The sequence below is a fragment of the Sceloporus occidentalis genome, unplaced genomic scaffold (genome assembly GCF_023333645.1).
Source record: "Sceloporus occidentalis isolate IW3139 unplaced genomic scaffold, rSceOcc1.0.p SCAF_10, whole genome shotgun sequence".
In the NCBI taxonomy this organism is placed as follows: Eukaryota; Metazoa; Chordata; class Lepidosauria; order Squamata; family Phrynosomatidae; genus Sceloporus; species Sceloporus occidentalis.
This window is the reverse complement of record NW_028316990.1, coordinates 23,727,745-23,745,749: the sequence shown is the minus strand read 5'-3', so window position 1 is coordinate 23,745,749 and position 18,005 is coordinate 23,727,745. Positions and strand designations below refer to the sequence as shown.

Below are 18,005 nucleotides of genomic sequence, written 5' to 3'. Positions count from 1 at the left end.
TCACTAGCTGGGCATTCCTGAGTTTAAGGCTGAAAAATAGCCGATTGCATGCGGGCACACCACAAGCACAGTGGTGGTATGTTGGCAACCCACTAACAACCCTGTGCATAACCAGGTCTTTGAAATGCAGATTTGTTCTGATATATATCATTTACAATATATATTTTACTTACGTTGTCACAAACCACATAGCTGAGGTTTGCAGATATTTTGACATTGTTGCTGCAAGGAGACAGAAAGACAGACACACAAAGGTAAGCGAGGAACACAAGACAATGCAGCAAAGTCCATCTTAATCCCACTTCACTGGGGTGCGCCAGTTTCTGTCGCTTGTGATATATGTGTGACCTGTGTATGTTTTCATTTGCCACCCAAGAGGTTCCCCACCCCAAAAATACATTCTCGTTTTCCACAGAGGTTTCCATCTACTTCCTTCTAGACATGCCTCTTCTCTTCCTTTTGGTAACTTTCCAGACTTTGGTTATTATCTACCATCTGCATGAAAGCTCCCCTCCAGAGATGCACCTTTTTTCCTGACCTCCTTATCTTTTCATCCTTGCTTAGCGTTTTGGAATTGGCTTCATTTTGGCTTCCTGTCCATGCATCTGTCCCAGTGATTCCCAAACGTTTGTCTTCTGGGTGTTTTGGATTTCCACTTTCAGAAGCCCCAGCCAACTTGGCCAACATTCAGGAATTCTTGGAGCTGAAGACCAAAACACTTGGAAGACCAAAGTTTGGGAACCATTGGTCTATCCCATCCCTCAGTCCAGCTTTCTCGCTTGGGATGGTCCAACCAAGGTGGGTTCACCACCCCAAAGACATGGAAGCCACCAGTGCAAAGGGGCTCTTTCTAGGCATCTGGAGGTCCTCCAACATGATTTGATGGTCAACCTCCACTGGGAATATAGCAGTAAATCTGGGAATGGATCCCACAGAGATATGGGGATCATACTCTATTGCAAAAAGTGCAGTTCACAAACTTGATCAAAGCAATATTGACAGTAATAAGTCCCACCCCAAATTATTCCTCTAGTATCCCATGAGTAAGTGAACCCTTGGATATGGGGGCCATACTGTAGTTTGCTGATCTGCAGAAACCAACAGATGAAACTTTTCACGGGAGAAGACAAGCATTTTTACAATGCTGGTGACATGGTTTCCATCTCCATGGAGAGGTGATTCCATTCTGGGCATCTTGGCTAATTCCTTTAGAGTTCGGATGAAAACCTGGAACAGGATCATGACCCCACTGACACGGATCCTAAACATTGCCACTGAATTTTCAAATATCTACAAGCCAAGTGCTGATCAAGTCTTAGGAGTGAAGAGAGATTTAGGTGGCAAAACATGTCTGCTCTGACTTAGGCGAAGACGTTCACACGACGAACACAGAAATAATAACAACACGTATGTTGCGGCTAATACTTGTATAGAAATACCTGCCCACTTCTTCGCAAACTTCTGAAGCTGTTGGAAACAAAGAGAAAAAGAAACGTTTAGCCGTGGGTTCTTTTCTATAAAAACAATACAGGTCATATATATATATATATATATATATATATGAAATTTTAATTTATCAGAAGTTGTAATGATCACTTACCATTAATCCTGGTTGCAGGACACTAGAATGGAGGGGAAGATAAAAGAAGGATAGATTATTATTATTATTATTATTATTATTATTATTATTACCATCATTATGTTTATGTATACCCCACCTTCCTCCCACTACAGGGACTCAAAGTGGCTTACAAAGCTAAAGTACAATCTGTCAATATTATGTTTAGCATACAATCCAATGAGAGCCAATGCGGTGTAGCGGTTTGGGCTAGGACTTTGGTAGACCAGGGTTTGAATCCTCTCCTAGCCTGGAAACCCACAAGTCACACTCTCTGAGCCTCAGAGGAAGGCAATGGGAGCTCTCTCTCTAAAGAACCCTCTCCACCAAACTCCCTCCAATTGCTAATCCAACTGCTAAAGGAAGCCCACCTAAGCCATGAGTTTTCCATATGTATTGATGTGTCATTCAACCATTTATTCCCATGATCTACTCAGGTTTGGAATGATAATTTGGATTTCGGTTAGGAGTGGGGATCATATTGCACTCGAGATGTTGTTGGACGGTAGCTCCCAGTATGCTTCACCACCGGCTATGCTGAAAAGGCATGCTGGGTGTTGCAATCTAACAACATCCAAAGAACCCATATTATTCCCACCTCCGATTTCAACCTAAATTTACCTTATGCTGAAATACGCACAAACGCCATGCCCTCCAAATGATTTACCAGGGAAAGTCCAGTTAATCCTCTGCCATCCCACTTTTCCAGCAAAACTTCTAAAAGGTCCCGGTTTCTTTCTCTTCCTCCCACTTTCCCCTTCATCCTTGCTTGCTTCAATTGCTGCACACTCTGAATTCAAAGTGCAAAAGCAGTTTGCACTCCATTTAACTCAGCAAAGGGAATGGAGAGGATGGAGTCTTGTCCTTCCCACTAGACTCAAGCCAAAGCAAACCACTGCAGCCTCTCCTATCTTGTGTGTTCTTCTCCATTCGTTTTTGCCATCTTAACCCCACTGGGCTGTTCCTTGGGCTCACAAATCCACAAATATTGGAGGGTATGGGATTCCTTAGCGATGAGGCGCCCGCCAGCCCAGCCAACCCTCGCCGTTCTTCCCTGCAGAGAATTTCAGGCTAAAGAAAATTGTTCAAAATCCGAAATATGCAGGGAGAGGCCCAGCCACGGCGGAACCAGAATACCACTTTGACATTTTAATTTATGACAAACGGGTGGAAACTACGTCTTTGCTGCAGGTAATGCCTTTCTTAATGAAGGCCCAGCATTTCTGAAAGGTGAGCTCCTTTGTGAGGTCAGAAGGGAGGATGAGTTTGGGTTTGGACTGTATATTTTAACTTTGTAAGCCGCCCCAATTGCTTTTTGTAGATTATTATTATTATTATTATTATTATTATTATTAGGGACTTACGGACGCAGCGTCCACCGCAGTTAGGAAGAGCCCTGCAGAAAAGACAAGGAGGACGTTTTTTAGGGAGAGCATCCCAAACAGATGAGAACAGAATGCTCCCATGGATAGGTGCACCTGCTTTACATTGCAATATCATTGGATCATCAAGAAATAACGCAGTTTGATATCACTTTAACTGCCACGGTGCAATGCTAGGGAATGCTCAGATTTGTAGTTTTGCAGGATATTTTGCCTTCTCTGTCAGATTGCTCTGGGGCCGCAACAGACTATCATTCCCATGATTCCATAACATGGAGCCATGACAGTTAAAGCAGTGTCAAACTGCATTAATTCTGCAGTGTAGCTGCATCCTAGTTTAGCATCCTCTATGGCATGGGATGGGAATTGTGTTTCATGGATAGAGCCAAGGGGAGAGAGCTAAGTTTTCTTCTTAACATCCAGTATTGCAAGGCCTAGGCATTTCATTCCTCACTGATTTTCTTTTCAAAGAAAGCAACCGCGATTGTTACCCATTTTCTTCCCACAGTGAGAAAGTCTTCAAAAACAATGCTGCTTGCAAAGCCTGTTTGCAATTTTGGACTTAATCTGTGCCAAATTTGCACGCATATGCTCCAGAGCAGTCCCATATATTTCAAATGGGATTAACACAAAACGTTATCATAACTTCCATTCATGGTTTCATTTCACTTACATTCACGAATGTAGGCTAATGCCTAATGAAGGAAGATTTTTCACGGAAGGGGGGAAATATTCAAGTGACTCACCCAGGTAAAAGCCAAATGCTATCGGCAAGAAGGAAGCATGACGCAGTAACGCCATGAGGAGCGTAACCTGAGAACAAAACTTTTATTTATTATATATCAATTTATTTATACACAGTATTTATCAATTTATTTAAGCACTCCTATCATTCAGCCAAGGTCCAGTGAGGTGTTGCGCTTTGAGCATTGGACTATGACTCTGGAAACCAGTGTTCGGTTCCTTGCTTGGCCATGGAAACCCAATGGGTGGCATTGGGCAAGTCACACTCTCTCAGCCTCAGAGGATGGCAATGGCAAACCTTCTCTGAACAAATCTTGCCAAGAAAACCTTATGATAGCCTTAGAGTCACCAAAAGTCAGAAACCACTTTAAGGCACACAACAACAAAATATATGGAAGTGTCATTCTTGGCAAATAGGTACAAGCAGACCCCTGCCATAACTTTATCTAATCCTTTTTTAAAAACATACAAATGCAATTGCTGAACCCACGCAAACTTGGATCCCATCCTTAGGATTATTCAGCTTCTAATGTGTCCCAAATGTGTTTTGGGCACTCACAAAGAAAGTACGGAGCAGTAATGTATTCAAACCTTTTACTCCGAGTCTCAAGTTTCTACTTTCAAGTCTTGAGTTGAGTCAAGTGGAGTCAAGTCAGTCCATCATTTATTGGATTCAAGTCATTGAAGAGACTTGAGTCCCAGTCGATCAACTCAAGTCTACATCACTGGCATGGAGACAACAGTATTCCTGCAGCTTAGTTCCTCCCAAATAGTCAGAACTGTACACTGCTTTTGAACATGGAAATTTCATTCATCCATCATGGTTAAAAGCTATGGATAAGTTTACCGAGTGTCTCTCTTTTCCTTTAAACCCTCTAAGCTACATACATCTGGGTGCATACATGACATCTGGGTGCATACATCCCATGGAAACTTCTCTATTCATTCATAAATAAATGTTATCCATCACTTGTCTATGTAGGGAATGGGTAGAGGGACACTGTACCCCTTCAGGTGTTGTCAGGCGTCATCTTCCACCAATGAAAAGCAAATGGATTTAGGCCAGAGGTGCACAATTTGTGTCCCCCTCCAGATGTTGCTGAACCGCAACTCCCTGCAGCCCCATGCCAACAACTGGAAGGCCACATCTCAATGCTCTTTCTGAACATCTGGAGATATATCAGTGTACTCAACACTTCGTACAGTTTCAGAAAGGTGGTCTGTGCCTCCAAGAAGCTTCCAATCTCACATTGAGAGTGGACCCAGTTTGGCCATGAAACCCATTGGGTGAACTTGGGCATGCTCTCAGCCTCAGAGGAAGGCAATGGCAATCCTCCTCTGCGCAAATCTTGCCAAGAAGACCCTCTGATAGTTTCATCTAAGGGTCGCCATAAGTCAGAAATGACTTGAAGGCACACAACTAAGAAGGACAAAGGGAGGCAATAGAAGAGGCAGAGGAATGGACAAGGAGAGTCAGGGATGAATGGCAAAAGCTATGAATGGAGCAAATGGGAGCAGGTCTCCACTTACCTGTGTGGCTGCAATGCCCACCTTCCGCAGGAGCCAGGTAACCCTGAGGAAATAATGCAAAAGAACTGGTCTTTGCAAGGCTGTCCTGATCTTATCCCTGGAGGGTGTGGAGTGTCACAACGGAGGGGTGTGACAAGTGTCAACTTTCCACAGTTGCTTCAGACAGAGACAGGACTGGAGGAGGGAGGGCATGACCCATACTTTGCTCACACCAGATATTTATAGTCTCTACGTAGTTTGTCACATTCAGGGGGAAATCTCAAAAACCGCTGGCAAAAAAAAATCACAATGTCAAGATATTTATGTGGCTCCGGTGCGGTGTTGCCATGTTTTCAAAATAGCAAGAAGAGGCGGTCAAAATTTGTGACGTGCCGGATTGAGAATCAGGAAGGAACTATGGGCATGTTTGCTTTCGGCCTCGATACCAAACGAAAGGTGTTGATTTTGATTCACCTCGCCATGGATTTCCCTGTACAGTTAGCATTTTGTTATAAATTACAGGAAGAGCACATTTCTGTTTTTATGAAGACACCACACCTTGAACTACGGGAATTTTTGTCATCTTGTTCAGTCAATCTGAAAGGAAAATATTTACAGCCCTCAGATGTCCTTTATAATAAGGGATATTTACCAGTCCAATAAGGGACAAGATTTATGGACCTCAAATAAGGAGCAGCCATCATAATAAGTCTTTTTTTTGGAGTGTTCCTTTCTTATGCGTATTATTATCAAGCATTCATCATTTATTTTATTTTGATTTCAGCTGCATCTGCGCTGCAGAAATAATCTGTTTTGACACCACTTTAACTGCCATGGCTCAATGCTATGGAATTCTGGGAACTGTAGTTTTGTGGGATAGTTAGCTTTCTCTGTCAGAGAGCTCTGGTGCCACAACAAACCGGATTATTTCTGCAACGTGGATGCAGCTGTAGAGGACTGAAGAGCTCAGCTAGCAGAATATGGATGATACTACCTTGCAGATGATACTACATAGTTTGCCTTAGGGACATATTAGATCATTTCCACATTTGGAGATAGTGCTCTCTGAAATGATAAAAGACTTCTGAATGCCGTGACACAAGCCTGCCTCGCTTCCCCATTTTGCAAATTAACATGCATTGGTTTTGCAAATGAGCTCTTGCTTACCAATGGCAGGTAAACATGGGCCTTGCTCTGAAGGAATCACATTGCTAGAAGAGAAGCATGCTATTGGCTTCAGCATCCTATGTAGCTTGGCCATAAGATAGGAGATTGCTTTGTCTAGCTGAGTCCCATCTAGACTGATTATAGTTGTAGCAGATCACCAGTGGATTTGTCTGATCTTGCTAGCTGGAACTCTTCCATTGATATAATAGGAATTGATCCTGGAGAGCCACTTGCATGCAAAGCATACAGCTTGGAGCAGTTATTATTATTTGGACTACAATTCTCTCCAAATCCCCCAACAAGTTATTCTCCCCAAAGTGAACTTGGTAAAGCTCTAAGAAAGTGCCTGTCCTAAGTCTGCCTTGCTATCAGTTACGTTCTGAAAGCAAAGGGGAGATAACTTGTTCCAGAGGAAAGGATTCTATGTTTATAATTGTATTGTTCATTTAATGTTGTGAACTTCTCTGGGTCCCAGTTCTGGGAAAAGAGTGGGATAATAATAATGATGATGATGATGATGATAGATGGATAGATGTTAGATCCAGGGTTTTTGTTCTTGTTGTTTTGCATTGGCACATAACACATCGTAAACCACTTTCGAGAGCGCTCTGGGGTATAGAAAGGTAAATGCTATTGCTACTGCTGTTTTGAGGAAATGAAAATATTAATGCCTGTTTCAAGAACACATCCGCCCCGACTTGAGCTCCTCTGCTTCCTCTTTTCCAAAACCAGAATGGACCTGGAACTGGACGGACTGGTTCTCTATGAGCAGGATGTAAATCTGTCACTTTTGGCTTCCCCGGTGTGCATGCGGTTCTTCGTGGCCTCTTGTAAAAGCAACTGCTGGACTGAAAGAGAGGAGGAGAGAGATGGTAATATTTCTGAAATCCCATAGGCATGATGTTATCAGGAGGGAAACCTGCAGCCCTTCCACTGGCTTTGTCAGGAGATGGAGAAGAAGGCAAGCATGAGAGAGGAAGGGAGTCACAAAGTGGAGACTTTGGGTCATTCTTCTTGTAAAGATCCGATGCTAAGAGAAGAGAGGCTTCCTGTGAAGTCGCAAGGGCCGAAGATGTCCTCGGTCGGTCTCAAATTTTGGCCCTAACATCTCAGGGCTTGGGATGGTCCTCACTTAGCAAAGCTTAGAAACATTTTTGGAGGAAAGCAAAGAGGAATGGCATGTTTTCTCATGCTCTGAGGCCACCCCCCCTCCATCCATGACATTACAGAATAGTAAACCACTTGGGTTCAAGGCGAAGCCCACACCTTCTGAAAGGCAAGAGCCTGGTGGGTGAACTGTCTTTCCATCTTTCCTTTATCCTCAAATCCCCTCCATGCATTCCCTGAAATTCCCACAAATCCCCCATCCTAGACTGGCCGGTGCCTTCAGAGTCCAAAATCCCTTTAGAGACACGGATGCGCTCACAGCCCACATTTTGTATCTGCACACAAGCAACCACCGCGCCGCCTTCTCCCACGTCAGCCCTGTTGACGTCTGGCGCAGCTTTGTTGAATTTTCCTCCACTTGCTGATAGCGGAGGCGCTCATGGCTATCGGAGCAGGTTGGCCAAGTTTGCCTTGGCTCCGGCACATTCCAGCTTGGCCAGTATGGCCTCATTCTTTAGGGGCCTCTCCGAACATGCCCCGCCAGTCTCTGGGTCACCCTCCCTGGCTTCCTGGCGCTGCAAGAGAGGCGACGCCACCAGATTTGGGCCTCGGGACCTTTCCGCAGGTGGCCTTTCACCTGTTGAAAGTTGCAGAAGCCAAACGCAGAGCTGGAGGAAGCATGTCTGTTTTCAAGCACAGCCTCGCCATGGAGGTTTGACCCGGAGTCCGATGCAAGGGTCCTTGCATAGGAAGCAACGCAACTGGATGGGGGACTGATGCAAGAGGAAGAACGCTATGTTTAGAGCATAATTTGCATGCATCAGGAGGATTAGGCGGCACCAAGGCAAAGGTAATGCATTGGGAGAGTTAAGTGTACTTGAGAAAATGGCCTGTGACATTTTTGGCCATGAACTCACCCAACTGCCTTTTGGAAACCATTTCTTCTCAGCCTCAGGACCAATTCCGCCTCTGATGCAATTTGGGGATAATTATAACCCATCTTGGCCAATGATTCTAAGTGCTTTGAAAACATTCTTTTAAAAAAACACATTTTAACATAGGGTTTTTCCGCTCACATATTCCCATTCTACATTTCCACCATAATTTTAAATGAGATGGCTCCTAACTTGAAATTGAGCTTAACAGTGACAACGTGATAGATTTGTCGCCAACACTAACATCGGAAATTAATGTCAGATTTTTAGTTGTAAAAAACTGAAGATAGAGCGCTTTCAGCTGACTAATTAAACATTTTAACAAAATTTGCAATCCTAATAATACACTTACACTTATGTTGGTCATCAACCGTAAAAATAAAATTTCATTTCACACTTACAACTCATTTTTGTTCCTTTTCATCCAACAATACCATCAAAATGCATTGTGCTTCCATTTGCGCAAAATTAGCAAGTCTTTGACCCAGAGCAGAGTTTGCTTCGTGTCATTTATTTCAGTAACGTTCAGAAACGTGAAACAATAAATAACTAGAAATGTATTCTGAAACCTTACAAAGTGTTACAAACACACAAAACTCTATGCCACAAAACTCTATGCCACATATACAAAAAAAGTGAATTTACATTATCAGCAAATCGACAACAAGACAAATTAAAAGCATGGGTACGATTAGGCAACAAAACCCAAAATGTCGTGCCACAGTTCAATGTGGGCATTGACCATTGTGAACATTTAATCCTAAAATAGATTTCTCCATCTCACAGTTAATAAAATATCAGAGTAAGGAAAATATATACTGTGTGTGTGTGTGTGTATATATATATATATATTTCTGGTTCTCCTTGCAACATTGAATAAAAGCACAATGAGGGGGAAACAGCCAAAACACTGTGGATCATGCCTTTTTACTATTTGGTCCATGAGTTGTCCAAGATGGAATGCCTCAACATTAAAAAATAACCCAATTTACTGGATTAAAAAATTTATTGACACCATTATTCAGTCCATCCTTTCAAAAATGGCTGAAATAATTCTGTTCTTTCCAAGTTCCTTTTTTTAAACAAATGCAAAAGCACTTTTGCGACTGTGTTGGTGATGCCAAACTTGCAATCTTTTTTAAAAATCCACATTAAATTTATATGAACTATTGAAAAATCAGGGGAAATGGTAATATGAACATCAAATTGTGATGATGAAGGCTGCAACTAGACTGTAGAAATAACGGAGTTTGGCACCACTTTTAAGTGTTGTAACACCAGCCTATGCGATCCTGGGATTTGCAGTTTTACAGGATCTTTAGCCTTCTCTGCTAAATCGTGTCTGTACCTCACATATCTGCAAATCCCAGGATTCTGTAAGATGGAGCCATGGTAGTTAAAAGTGGTGTCAAAGTGCATTATTATTACAGTGTAGAGGCTTGTGATCAACATTACTACCTCTCCTTTTTGAGATCTCCTTTTTGAGATCTTTAAACAGAGGTTGGATGGCCACCATTGAGAAGAGCTTTAGCTTGGATTCCTGCATGACAGGAGGTTGGACTATATGGCTTTCGTGGTCCTTTCCAAAGCTATGATTCACAGATCTTCTCTTAGGGAAGCCTCTCCAAAATTTCCAAAGCACAATCCGAAAGCCACTGTTGGAAACAAAAGTGCAAGAATTAGGAGGAAAGGTAAACCCAAGTGTCTTGACAGCTATGAAAAATAAGTACATAAAAACATGCACAGTATTATTATTATTTTACAATGTCCATCTGAGTTTTCTTGCAAGAACAGAGAAAACAACATCTTACTCCCAGAGTATCAGTGTAACCCAAACCATAGTTTTACAAAATGCACACGTGAGGAAATGGGTGGATTTTGTTATATTTGAACAACGGAGAACAATTTCCATGGTTATCTGGAAGTTTCTGTGACAGCATGGAAAGAACTGATGCGTCGATGCACCAAAGGCAAACACACACAGGTTAAGTCCATTATGCTGTCCAGTTCGTGCGTCCTGAGAAAATAACTTTGGAAGATGTTGGCCCGTTTTCTACAAGTTGGAATAATCACAGACAGGTCCGTCTCCTTTACCACAATGGCATCATATATTGCATTAGAAACATAGCAAATTTCCATTTCAGGGATTTTAAATGAGGCAAGAATACTCAGGAGTGCATACGGAGGAAAGTCACACAGTATAAATATTTAGTGCAAGCAGCTTGTGTAGAAGGTATTTCTGCATATCTAAAATTGGTCCTTTAATTTTAAAAACAACAACTTCAAACCTCTAGTCCCAAACGTCTGTGCCTTCAAAGTCACACATTTTGGATTTCATTGGCGATATTCCTGAAAAAAGAATTGTAGTTTAACCAAGCACTTCTCCATACAAAGAGACCTTCTGATGAGAACCAAAGTTTGGTCTAGTCCAGTATTTTGTTACCCAAACAGATGAATGCATAAAGCTGTACTGAGATATATTAAGCACAAATAGGAGAGAGTCCATAGGTCCATCACGATAAACAGCTGCTGATAAAACTTTTCTTCTTAAATTTGTCCCACCCTAGGATTGAGCTACAGCAATTAAAAGTGGTGTCAAAGTGCATTATTTCTACAGTGCAGATGCACCTTCAGTCATACAATGTGATCATGCCTTAAGGGGGTTTCTCTTTGGCCCAAAATCATGGTTTGTATTAATTTTGTTTTAGAATACTTGATGTTTGCAGATGTTTGGACACTGTTAAACCCTGATTTGTAAAAGTATAATTTAACAGTCCACATGAATGGAGTCTCCAAAACTGCAGAGTTTCAAAACACTTCAAGGTTGGAAAGATAAACATGCAGTATCTTATCACTCACAGTGTTGAACATGCATCCTATAGATATCATTTACATTTGGATGCTTGGTTTGGACATAGGGACCACATTCATTTATGATTGCTTCCTATTAACCTCACTCTGACCTGACAATTATAATTTCCTTTTCCTCTCCTTTTTCACAGTTGTCCTTTTCTTTCTTTGTTGTACAAAGCTGAGGATCTGTTATCCCAAAATCCAAAACTTTTTTCATGGGTGGCTGAGAGAGTGACGCCTTTGCTTTCTGATGGTTCAATGTACACAAACTTTGTTTCATGCACAAAACTATTTAAAATATTGTGTATTAAAATTACCTTCAGGCTTTATGTATAAGCTGTATACGAAAGATAAATTAATTTCATGTTTAGACTCGGATCCCATTTCTAAGATATCTCAGTATGTATATACAAATATTCCAATACTTTAAAAAAAAAAACCTCCAGTGTAAGTGCTCTCTCTAGGAATATCTAGGTCCTCCAGTGCAACCTTTGGCCATAGAGCCATGCTGGAAGACCCAAAGATTCCTGGAGAGGACACATTAATCACATCCATGAATAATCAAATCCACAAATACTCAAAGTTGCAAACATGGAGGGCTGACTGTATTCCAAAATTTGGAAAAGAAATTCAAAATCCGAAACACTTCTGGTCCCGAGCATTTCAGACAAAGGATACCCAACTTTGTTTTTGCAAAACACATGAAAAAAGAAAACTGAGTCTTCCTTTGCACACCTTTAAAGACACAATTATTTTGACGTTCCAACAAGGCAGTGTTCGCATAGGGTCCACTTCCAATGTGAAGAGCACCCCTTAGTGGCAAGAGGCATTCAGTCCTCCAACATCAACTATAAAGGTAGTGTGCAGTTTAGGCACGGGGTCTGCTTTGAAAATACGGACAAAATGCAACCTGCAAGTTCTGTGATCGACACGAAGGCTACGTGCAAGACATGTTTGCAAAAGTACTCATGGCCTACTCTACACCTCGGTGCAATTTTTTTTTTTGCAAAGACTCAGGAGGTTTCCACAAGGGTAGGGGTATGGTGAGGACTAGAAAGAGACATGCAGAAGCAAGGGGACAGGATCTGCATGCAAGGCAGGAGTCCCATGTGCAAGTCCCAGAACCTCCTTTAAGGCACATTTCAATCCCCTCTTTTAACCATGAGGACTAGATATACTTATTGTCAGGGCAGCTGGTAGTTCCAATTTCAGTGGGATGGTGAATCCATTCTGAGTTTTAGTCCAAATGTTAAAGGTACAAAACCCATCCTAGCAATACAGTTCAGCACTTTTAGATAGCTCCATTATATTTCAGACTAAAACTCAAAGCCGATTCATCACCTCGCTGTCGTGGAAGTCAATGGCCGCCATGGCTTCTTACTTAAAAATAAATAGATGAAGCCTAAAAGGGGCACCATGGTTTTGATGCCAAAATATATAATGTTTTCTATGCCAAAATGGGAAATTATACATCTTGTGACCTCTTATGGATCTCTAGGAACCAAAGAACACAAAACTAAAATTAATGCAGCAGAACAATAGGAGATTGCCTTAATATTTGGTTTGGCACATGTCAGTTTAGAAACAGGCATGAGAAACCTGTGGCTTTCCAGGGGTTTAGACTCCAACTTCCATCATCTATTACTATAGGGCAGTGGTTCCCAAGGTATTGGTCCTCCTGGTATTTTGGACTTCAGCTCCCAGATGCCACAGCCAGCTTGGCTAACAGTCAGGAATCCTGGGAGCTGAAGTCCAAAATATCTGGAGGACCACAGTTTGGGAGCCACTGCTATAGTTCATGTCTGCTGGGAGTGATGGGAGTTGGAATCCCAAGACCATTGGGAGAATCACAGCATCCTCACATCATTTTAAAATGATATGAATAGATATTAGTTTTTGAAGATGATATTTTTGAACCAAGCATGTTGGGGAACTGCAATAAAAATGCACTAATAATAACAACAATCTCAATATGATCAACAATATCTGCAGCAGATGCTGTTGCAGGACTGATAAAAGCTGGGCTTTTCAAACTTCCCTTTAAGGTGAAAAAAACAGATTTAAAATAGATTTAAAATTGGCAAGTGTTTTCAAAAGGCAAGTGAAGGCCAAGGTTAGTCAGGGAAAGACCATGAAAATAAAATAAAATAGATCTTTCTTTCATTTCTCCTCTGCTTCAGTGACCAAAAGAAGGCAGCCTTTGTCCCTTACACATCTTTCACACAACTCACAGACTGCATCTGCACTCCAGAAATAATCCAGGCTGACATCACTTTAACTACCGTGGCTCAATGCTATGGAATCCTGGGATTCAGCTTGTTGAGGCACCAGAGCTCTCTGACCCAGAAGGCCAAACATCTCTCAAAATGCTCAGAATCCCACAGCACTGCGCCATGGCAGTTAGAAGTGGTGTCCAACTGGGTTCTTTCTGCAGTATGGATGCAGCCTTTGTAGACTTTTCTAACTTCCAAACAGGAAAATGTAGCCCAGGAATGAATAGGAAAAAGATTCAGCAGATCACTCCAGGCTGCCATTTTCCTTCCAATTTCTCCAAAGATTGTCTTGATGTCAGTGCAGATAGCGCCCAGGTCGGTCAATCCAACGTCTTTGTGCCAACTACTGCATGGCAGGAGGTTGGACTGGATGGCCCTTGCAGTCTCTTCCAACTCTATGATTCTATGATTCTACTCATGGCATGGGACTTTATGTGACTAAAACATGCCAGGGTGAAGACACAACATTAAAAACTGTCTGGCCTAGGTAGTCAAACCTCAGCCTCGGAGAGATGTTACTGAGGAATGACGGGAGCCAAGGTAAGACAGGTTTGAGCGCTTTTGAGAGAGGAGTCTGCCAGGTGGTCAAAATGGGCAGAAGGTTGGTTGGTTTTCACAGTCACTAATCCAATGCCCACTCTGCCAACCACTCCTCGCACTTGGTTTCTCGCTCCTCCATCTCTGGGCTTTTGGTCTCCTGTGGGATTTCAGGATCTGGGCTACCGAGGGCATCTTCCTGCTGCCCCTTCTCTGCTGTCCGGATGCTCTTCAATTTCAAATCTTGGATCAGCTCATCCAGTTGGCGCATGGTCTGCTGTGGCACCCAGTTGCTGTCCAAGGTGGCGACGAAGGGATCCGGCGCGCTCACCTCGATCAGCTCTCTGCTGGTTGGGATCCGCAAGTAGTAGGCGTGAAGCATCATCCGGTAAGGGCTGCTGTCTTTCTTGAAGCTGTAGGTAAAGTCACCCACAATGGGGTGCCCAATGGCACTGCAGTGGACACGGAGCTGGTGGGTTCTTCCTAAGGGAACAGAGAGCAGAACCAAAAGAAAACATCCATATTACAAATAAAGAAATTCCACCAAAACATTAGGAAAAACTTCTTCTCTGTAAAAGCTGCTCAACAGTGGTATAAGATGCTTCCAAGAGTGGCAGACTCTCTATCGTGGCAGGTCTTTCAGGGGTGCTTTAGTTGTTATTGTTTTTGGTTTTTGGAATATTCTGGATTTGGGAATTCTGGATAAAGGAGACTCAACATTATAGTAGTAAATATAGAGGAAGAGTCTTTACCTGTAAGTGGCTGCAGAAGAACTTTTGTCACCGGGTCGCCACTATATAGCCCATGCTCCAGTACCATTAGCTCTGACTGGCAAGGTTTGGGGTTTTCGCAACCTGTTCAAAAATTAGGAACAGTTATCATGTATAATAACCACATGCTGTGTTTATTTAGCATTTCCACCCCAACACACACAAAGAATTTTGCATGCAGGTCACTAAGACACACTTGTTTGGCACAAAATAAATCAGTAGTTGGCACAAAGTGAACCCAGAGGACTGATCTCATCTTTATTTCATGTGCATTTTGTTTCATTTATGTTTGCAGGCATCAGTGCGAGGATCACAAAAGAACGGGAAAGGTATCCTACCTTCTGTCCCTTCAATGCACATCATGTGTGTCAGGCCCTCTGTCGTGTTCTTCCCAATGGCATAGCAGATTGTCATCTTTGCCTCTTGAACTTGGCCCCTCACCTGCCAAAAAAAGGACACATTACACAGCAGTTTCCTCTGTGATGCAGTACAAAAACACCAGCCTCAGTTTTCCAGATAAAGCATAAATTCCAAATAGCAAACCTTTATTTTTCCATTTTATATAAGGGACACTATGCCATTGGATTGAAGGGGACTTGAGCATCCACAGATTTTGTTATCCATGGTTGGTGTGGGTGGGTGTGTATTTGTGTCCTACAATCAAACCCCAGAAGATGACAAGGGCCCACTGCACATATGGTATCCCATATATAAAATAGCAAAATCAAGGTTTGTTGTTTCAAGTTTTTTTAAAGACATATTTTCAAGCCCTGGATGTCTGAATCTGTGGGTACAGAATCCATGGATAAGAGGGTCAACTGTAGTTGAAAGAGAGTCAAAACCTGGCATGGACTCAGGGCTCACCGACTTTACTAGCAATGCTTTGGTAGACAAGACTACGAAAACCATGGGGGCCACTTGTGGTGCATGGGCTAGATGTTCCTCACCCCAGTCTACTTCTTTCTTGACATACAGAATGGTCTACAGCCTTTAAACTGATTAAGGACTAGAAGCAAACCACAATCATGTGAATCCTAGGGCTGGAAGAGACCTCAAGGGGACATCCAATCCAACCCCCTACGGCCATGCAGAAAAACACAATCAAAGCACTCATGATAGATGGCCATTCATTCTCTGTTGAAATGTCTCCAAAGGAGACTCCACCACAATCCAAGGCAGCATATTCCACTGTTGGACAGCTCTTACCGTCAGGAAGTTCTTCCTAATGTTTTGATGGAACCTCTTACCCTGTAGTCTGAGAAGAAGAAGAAGAAATATGGACACTTACCAGTGCAAGGTAGGCTTTGGTCACCATCCGCTCTTTGAAACACTTGTATGCGCTGCCAGCAGCCGCTTTGTTGAGAGCCACACACAGGGCTCCACTGGTGGAAAAATCCAACTGGTGGCAAAACCTAGGAGATCAAGAGACGTTGCTTGTGTGAGACATGTCCAAAGGTTTATCCTCTCCATAGTCTGGAATTCCAAAATCCAAAAAATATCTGAAATCCCAAACACTTCTGGTCCCAAGCTTTTTGGATAAGGGAGACTCAACCCCGTAGTACTAACCACAAAAATACTGCACTGAAGTTAAAACACAATTAACAATCATGGTAAATATGAACACATCTATCCAAAGAAATCTTTCCAAAATCACTCACCGAAAGCCATAGTACGTGTCTGGGTCAGCGAGTTCAGGGAACCGGTACTTCAGTTGGCTTTGCAGGGTCAGTTTTTCATACCACATCTTGCTGTCGATTCGGACGTCCCAGTGTTTGTTGACCACAATGAAGTCCGTGCTTTGGTACAGAATAGACAGGTTGTCAATGCTCACCGGCTCCATCACGGTGGGGACCCTTTTGGGGAGAATGGAGGCATCCGATTCTTAGTTCCAAAAATGACAGCTCTTCCAAAACCTAGGACCTTTTCCAGCTTATCCGAAAAACATGCAAGAAGTTGGGTTTTGCAATGGGAAAACCTAAGCACTCTTCTCATGCTCATTGGCAGTATAGTGGTTTAAACAGAGTAGTGGTTTGAGCATTGGCTATGACTCTGGAGACCAGGGTTCGATTCCCAGGTCGGCCATTAAACCCACATGTCACACTCTCTCAGCCTGAGAGGAAAAGCAAAGGCAAACCTCTTCTGAACAAATCTTGCCAAGAAAATCCCAGGATAGTTTCGCCTTAAGTCGGAAACGACTTGAAGGAATATGACAAACATATAACAAGCGCAGTATAGTAGATTGAGCATCCCACTAAGACTCTGGAGATCAGGATTCGAATCCCTGATCAGTCATAGAATTTTTGGATTTTGGAATATTTGCATCTACATAATGAGCTATCTTGAAGATGGGACCCAAGTCTAAACACAAAATTCAGCCGCTCATGAAAAACAGTTTTGGTTTTCGGAATATTTTAGAATTCTAGACAAGGGCGACTCAACCTGTATTAGTTTTTGGGGGCATATCCTTTAGTCTACAGAAAAGGAAAAGCTTTCCAACCCTCAGATAAAGGACACTCCATATAACAGGGGACACTGGCCAGCCCTATAAGAGGTCAGGAAGCCTTCTGGCTGTCAAAATGGCAACTCCCATTTTGGAAGAAAGGTGGGCTATAAATCCAATGCAATGCTATGCAGTGAATCAATGCATGCTCACACTAGCCAGCCCTATTTCTGGCTGTCAAAATGTCAACTCCCATCTTGGAGGAAAGGTGGGCTGTAACGGCAGTGCCATGAAGCAATGCATGCTCACACTTGCCAGCCCTATTTCTGGCTGTCAAAATGGCAACTCCAGTTTTGGAAGAAAGGTGGGCTATAAATGCCTTCCAATGCAATGCAAATTGCAATCCATCAATGCATGCTCACAGTAGCCAGCCCCATAAGGGGGTCAGGAAGCCTCCTGGCTGTCAAAATTGGAACAGTCAATCCATGCAAGGCATGCATGCATGCACACTCCCATCCTGGCCTCCCCATGCTCGCCCCAGACAGACCTGGGCAGCCTTTGGCAAAGGAGCAAGGAGGAAGGGCAAGGGCTTGCACCAGCAGAGCTACATTGCAAAGCTGCAAGCCTTTGCAGAGAGGGATCCCTGTGCAAGAAGGGAGGCCAGCAGCCA

General features: G+C 42.8%; 1 protein-coding gene across 2 annotated transcripts; it reads right to left on the bottom strand.

Moving 5' to 3' along the window:
* Positions 1-9,030: 9,030 nt before the first annotated feature.
* On the bottom strand, positions 9,031-17,973 carry LOC149306212 (pseudouridylate synthase RPUSD1-like). 2 transcript variants are annotated; one of them, XM_089539535.1, is made up of 6 exons: positions 17,883-17,973; positions 16,554-16,748; positions 16,184-16,307; positions 15,234-15,336; positions 14,878-14,979; positions 9,031-14,608 (listed from the first exon to the last, which is right to left on the bottom strand). In XM_089539535.1, the coding sequence occupies exons 2-6, from the start codon at positions 16,733-16,735 to the stop codon at positions 14,211-14,213; spliced, it is 909 nt and encodes a 302-aa protein (XP_089395661.1). In that variant the 5' UTR covers positions 16,736-16,748; positions 17,883-17,973; the 3' UTR covers positions 9,031-14,210. The 2 variants fall into 2 exon arrangements, with proteins under 2 accessions (XP_089395661.1, XP_089395662.1); XM_089539536.1 differs by lacking the exon at positions 17,883-17,973 and having other exon boundaries at positions 16,554-16,942.
* Positions 17,974-18,005: the final 32 nt, after the last annotated feature.